At 41.1% G+C, this 6841-nt stretch overlaps 1 protein-coding gene across 1 annotated transcript in view; it reads right to left on the bottom strand.

Moving 5' to 3' along the window:
- SH2D4A (SH2 domain containing 4A) overlaps window positions 1-6841 on the bottom strand; it is an 84487-nt gene that overhangs the window by 31936 nt on the left and 45710 nt on the right. The window contains exon 5 of the mRNA XM_006859908.1: window positions 2235-2346. Coding sequence (XP_006859970.1) covers window positions 2235-2346 — 112 coding nt within the window. The remainder of the gene's footprint in view (window positions 1-2234; window positions 2347-6841) is intronic.

Raw genomic sequence — 6841 nt, 5'->3', positions numbered from 1 at the left:
AGACTCATTAACAACCTGTGATATGCAGATGATACAACCTTGATCGCTGAAAGTGAAGAGGACTTGAAACACTTACTTATGAAGATCCTTGTTAGCACGATTTCTCAAAAATGTGAGCCCAGGAGAGATTATGATAGTCCAAAAGCCGTGGGACTGACATATGAAACCCTCCTTTTTGAGATCCCACTGCTAGCTAGGAGTGGGGGCAGAGGGCTTAGCTGCAACGACAGATGGGGGATGATCAGTGACGTCAAGGAGCCACCGCAGCCTTTCTTACACTCTCCAGAATTTCTCACACTCTCCGTGCGTGAGTGAGCTACACCCGGCCGGTTTTTATTGGGGTCTCAAGCCAGGGTGGGAGATTTGGGAAGGAGGAAGTTATATCGCCTCTGTCCCTTCTGGGAGACGCCACTTTCCAAACAGGCCAGGCCTGGCCCAGCCTTCTAAACTCTGCTGTTGCGGGAGTGACCCGTGGTCCCTGCAGAAAAGAGTCCCAAAATACGCACTTTTCATTATCCTTCTTAGCGCAATTTCTCAAAAATGTGAGCCCAGGAGAGTTTATGATAGTCCAAAAGCCGTGGGACTGGTCTATGAATGTTTCCTTGTGAGATCCCACTCGTTTTTTCCTGCCGGAGCAAGTCCCTACCTTTTCTGGCTGTCCTTCCATACCAGAAGTCTGTAGTCGTTTTTTTATGCTGTCTAAAGAAGGTATTTGAAATGAACAAATCATTGGTTTTGCAGAATTCTATCATGCGTTCTACAGCATCATTTCTATCACCAAGGCCATATTTTCCAACTACTGATCCTTCCTCTTTGCTCCCAACCTTCACATTCCAATTACCAGTAATGATCAATACATTTTGATTGCATGTTTGATGGATTTCAGTTTGAAGAGTTTGTAGAATTCTTCTATTTCATTCTCACTGGCATTCGTGCTTGGTGCATAAATTTGAATAATAGTGGTATTAACTGGGCTTCTCTGTAGGCACGTGGATATTATCCTATCACAGACAGCATTGTACCTCATGACTGATCTGGATATATTCTTTTTGAAGATGAATGCAACACCATTCCTCTTCAATTTGTCATTCCCAGCATAGTAAACCATGTGGTTGTCAGACTCAGAATGGCTAATACCAGTCCATTTCAGCTCATTAATACCTAAGATATTGATGTTTATGCGTTCCATTTCATTTTTGACAACTTCCAATTTTCCCAGATTCATACTTTGTATATCTCATGTTCCGATTTTCAGTGGATATTTACAACAGTTTCTCTTCATTTTGAGTTGTGCCCCATCAGCAAATAAGGTCCCACGGGCTTTTCTCCCATGGGCTTTACTCCATTTGCGTTATCACAATCAACTCTGCTTTGAGGAGGCAGCTCTTCCCCAGTCGCATTTTGAGTGCCTTCCAATTTGAGCTCATTTTCCGGCACTATATCTGACAGTGATTCTCGGCTATTCATAAGATTTTCAGTGACTAAATATTGGGAAGTAATTTGTCACTTTTTCTTCCTAGTCTGTCTTTGCCTGGAAGCTCATCTGTCCACCATGGATGACCCTGCTGGTGTTTAAAATACCGGTGGCACAGCTTTCAGAATCATAGCAACTCACAAGCCACCAGAATACGACAAACTGACAGACGAGTGGTGGCCATTTGGTTTTAAATGGAAACTTTGACTTCAAATATCGAGGAGATCTATGTGCATGCATAGTAGAACCCTCCAGTCACCAGAGTGGAGGTACGCAGCCAGTAAGAGACCAATGAACAGATACCAAAAAAAAAGAATGTCCACACCTGTAGTTCTACCCTATCCTATAGGGTCGCTCTGAGTGAGAATCAACTCTATAACTATGGGTTATACCGCCTTCCAGTCTTTTTTTCTTCGTATACTTAAACATAGGAATAGTTCTCATACTATCATATGATGTATTTTCTCCAAGTTGAAAAGATACCATGGAAATATTCCCAGGTCATTAAACCTTCTTCAAAAACATAGTAATTCGTAGCTTTACAACCCCCATCATAGAGGTACAATTTTGATGGCACAAAGATTCATTGAAAACCATACTGCTACTCAACAAAGCAGCTTGTCAACATTTGGTTTGTAATTCAGTGTTCACACAGCTCTCTTCTACAAGCCACCTTTAAATGCTTCCTAGATTGATCATTGAATTAGGCGGCAATTCAACTTAGCAAGAGGAAGGTGTGACTGAGGGCCCATGTACTCACAAGATGCCTGCCACTCTGACTCTTCTTTCCAGTTCTTATAAATATGCTTGGTTCTCTCTTCATCGGTTTGTTTTATTTCTTCATCGTCCTTTTTCTTCGTGGGTTCTTTCTTCTGTTTAAAAAGAACAGAAACAATCACTGGTGAGTGGATCAGGCAGTTTTCCAAAAGGGCACAGACCTTTGATGAACCCTCTCTGACCCATTACGGAGGCACTTGTATTATGAGAAATGCACTGGCTTTGGAACCAGCTATACCTGAAGCTGGATCTAAGCCCACAAGAGGTTATTAAAACTCTCCTCGTATGTGCCCCCAGTATGCAAAATTAGAAAATGAAAACCCCTTTCATGGGATTTTTGTATTAGTTGAGTGCCTAGCACAGTGTGTATGTAACAATCATATTTTCTTTTTTAAAAATGTTTTATTGTGAATTATATGATAGTTTACATGGGAGAACATTAGCCTTACATTCATTCTATCATATATCGTTTCATTGCCATGGTTACAATCCCCTCCAAGCATCATCAAACAAGCAAAGGGTATACCCTGCAAGCCTGCCCCCTACACTACCCACCCCACACCCAAGTCTTCAGCACACAGTTGCTCTCCCTCTCTGTATTTAATGTCCCCAGCTGCTCCATCGCTCCATGTCATCGTCTCTGCCTCCATCTCAGGCATCACTGCTTCTCTGGGTAGGGTCCCGCTCTCCGCTTTTCTCCATTGATGGTCCTAGGGACCTCCGCTCCTAGACTGGAAAGTTAATCACTCCCTTCCTTTCTATAAAACATCTACCTTTACATTTCCCTTGCTCACAATCAGTCCTGATAACAATTATTCACTATTGTATCACAGGAGACCCATCTGCATTTCATTTCATCAACTCCACCTAGACAGATTGGATACTACTCACTGGAGAGTCTGCCTTTCTCCAGGGCCCCTGGCTCTATGTTCCCTCTTGAAAGCTTGTAAGCCAGTCACTTCTTGCCTTTGTAGCCCCCCCAACTCCCATTTTGGATAGCCAATGTCCAAGTTGCTCATCCCTGTCTACTCTGTGTGTGGAGGGGGTGGGAATGATTCTTGCTGTAAGAATTTGTTCCCTCTTTTGAGCTACTGCATCCATAGGTGTAGGTCAAGTTCATCAAATTGTATCAGATTACTCTTTGTTTCCTTTTCTTTCTTCTTCTGGTTGAGCTCTGATCATCCAGTCATTGAAGCCACGTTAAGTGGGTATTACCTGCAAGTGTAGGTGTTCTTGTGCATATGCCCTCTCTTCTTATTAGCTGGACACTTCACTCTCCACTCTAGTCCTCTGTGGCATGTCACTGTCTCTGGGCCCAAGAGTCCCCAGGTCTTGCCACACTGCTAGCCAACCAGGTCTTGACCTGGGTTCACAGAAGTCTAATGAGCATTGTAGGGCTTAGTTCGCCACTTCATTGCTGTTTTTCCCTCTCTTCCCCTTATCGGTGACGAGAGTGGTCACCAATCAGAGCATGTATTCCCATTGAGTCTTAGTCTTGGAAGGGGGTTTGCACTGAGGGGACCTGGCCACTTGCCTTGATGTTTCCTGGGCAACCATCTTGTTTAACAATCATATTTTCTTGAACAACGCCGATGACTGCTCAGTATGGCTCAAAAATGAGTCCTTTTTTTCCTCTCTTAAATAAAACATGAAACATTTAAAAGTTCCTCTTTGTGAAGAAAAATTGTAAAATAAGAAATATGAGTCTTCCTTTAAAACAGGAATTTCATTTTTACCTGAAGATAAAATAACAAACCAAATCACTGTGCTCTAGAAAGTACTTTGTTTATTTAGACACAGTCTTCTAAGTGCTTGTAAGAAAATGGAATTTACAACTCAGTGAATGAAAGCACTGATTCAGCTAACTAATCAAAAAAGACTAACCATGATTTATTCTTTGCCAGAAATGACAGGTTTTTTGTTTTGTTGTTTTATTTTTTATTTTATTCTGATGTGTTTTCATATTAAACAATACTTACTTCCTGTCAAATGATTTCAATTAAGATAAATATTGAAGTTATGAAGCTTGTTTGAGATCTTCATGGGGAGCCATAAATCTCAGCAAATATAGCCATTGTTGTTATTAAGTGCCATCGAGTCAATAATGACCCATAGTGACCCTGTATAGTGTTTCTGAGGAGCAGCTGGTGAGCTTGAACCTCCAACCTTGCGGTTTAAACTGACCTTGCAGTCTAGCGCAATAACCAACAGTGCCACACCAGGACTCCAATGTAGTCTATAGTGATAGTTCATAAACTGTACTTAACTTTGGATGGAATTGAACTTTGGGAGCATTTGTTGCTGCATTCTTTTTTTACATTATTTTCCTTCAAACCACAGAGTAGCTTTTGGTGTTTGAAATGATTGTTAAGATTTGCTGTAACTGTTTACAAGCCTGAAATACAGAAATATGCTGCTGGCAGTTTCTAAATTTAAACAGAAAAAAAACCCAAAATCATTAAAAGTGGAGCTCTGTTCATCTTCACATACATAAGTATTTATTTCAATGTAATTTTTAAAGTATAATTATGACAGTGAACTATGATAGCATAGATATTATAGCTTGTTGTTGTTCAGTGCCATCGAGTCAATTGTGACTCACAGCGACCTTGTATAGGATTTCCAAAGAGCAGATGGTGGATTTGAATTGTCAACCTTGTGGTTAGCAGTTCGGGGCTTATCTTCCAGTGCCACACTATTATTGCTTAGGATAAGCAAAAAGTTTTAAAAAGTGAGTCTACTTAAGGAAAAATATCAAGTATTATTTAAGTAATAAGTAATAATACAGGTGGTATTTGGTTAAGAAGATAATACTTAAACACGTGAAAATGCTATCTACTAGCAAATCATATTCTTTTCTAATCTAATCTACACTGAAGAGGTCTGGCCTGACCGTTGTATTTACTCAAAACATAGGAAGCATACAATGTATTCTGCGTTTCACTGTTTAAATAAATTCTTCCAAAAAACTCATTTCCAGCAAAATCTTTAAAAGTGTATTCTTCCTTTTCTCTGTTTGGGAAACCATCATGTCTTCTTTGGGTGTATTGTGCTAGAAGCATGTAGGTGAATGATTTGGGCCCATAGCATGTCACATCAAAGTGCAAGCCTGAATGGGGCAGAGAGCTGAGGCTAGAGACTCATTCAGGGCAGAGTTCAAGGTGCGAAGGCTGAGAAGGTCAGTGTGACCAGAAAATGAGGCCAAGTCCATGTCATACAGAAAGCCTCTCTTCCTGGACAATGGGTCGGAATGCTTTACAGCATGTCTTCCCACCACTTTTTTTTTTTTACTGTTGTTGCTAATTGCCAATGAGTTGGTCTCCAACTCATGGTAACACCTATACACAACTGACTACAGTAATCCTCAGGATTTTCATTGGCTGATTTTCAGAAGGACATACATCACCAAAGCATTTCTGGTAGCATAGTGGTTATGAGTTGGGCTGCTAACCTCAAGGTCAGCAGTTTCAAACTACTAGCTATTCTGTGGGAGAAAGAAGAGGCTTTCTGCTCCCATAAAGATTTACAGCCTCGGAAACCCTATGCAGGATCGCTATGAGTCGGAACTGACTCCATGGCACATCACCACCATCATATATCACCAAGCCTCTCTTCCTAGGTTGTCTTGGTCTAAAACCTGTTCATCATCATAGCAACTTGCAGGCCACCACTAAGGGGTAGCAGCTACCCACGAGGCACACTGGCTGAGAACTAAACTCCAATCTCCTACACAAAAGGTGAGAATTCTGCAACCTAACCACCACTGCCCCTAGTTGCCTTATGTTTATACCGGTGGCATGCATAAGGAAACTATAATTCCAAAACATCACCATGATTTCTTAAATCTTCTAAATGCAAGCTATCCCAGTTCACACGGGTTTCTACAGAAGAGTTGGGGGATTAATTACACCATCCACTGGAAGGCAGGTCCCTGGATAAGCTCTACCACAAGCCCAATTTCAGTCCTTCAGCCACTAGAATGCTTCTCTTCATGGTCTAGTATTTCAGCCTTGACTCTTCTGAGACTTCCTAAGGGTCAAATACTCTAGTTTCCAACTCTTCATTTTTTGTCTCAATTATTTTGAGCAATGTATGATAAAATTAAGAAGACTGAAGAAGAATGGATACATGTAAATTGTGGTGTTGGTGAAGAATATTGAATATACAATGGACTTCCAGAAGAGCAAACCAGTCTGACTTGGAAGAATTACAGCTGAAATGCTCGTTGGAAGCCAAGATGGTCAGACTTTGTCTCTCATACTTTGGACATAGTATCAGGAGGCATCAGTCCCTGGGAAAGGACATCACATTTAGTAAAATGGAGGGTCAGTGAAAAAGAGGAAGACTCCCAACAAGATGGAATGACACAGTGGCAACAGCAATGGGCTCAAATACAGCAAAGATTGTGAGAATGGCGCAGGGCAGGTCAGGGTTTCATTCTGGTGGACATAGGATCACTATGAGTTGGAACCAACTTGTCATCAACTAATAACAAAAATGATAAAATAACATTCTAGCATAAAGGAAGAAGTAGGGTTTGTCCTGTAGGGAGAACCTCACAGTCTGGATGATCTAAATCCTTAAAGAAGT

The sequence above is a fragment of the Chrysochloris asiatica genome, unplaced genomic scaffold, assembly GCF_000296735.1.
Source record: "Chrysochloris asiatica unplaced genomic scaffold, ChrAsi1.0 scaffold00035, whole genome shotgun sequence".
NCBI lineage: Eukaryota > Metazoa > Chordata > Mammalia > Afrosoricida > Chrysochloridae > Chrysochloris > Chrysochloris asiatica.
Note: the sequence above shows the minus strand (reverse complement) of the source record. Positions and strands in the feature narration are given on the sequence as shown.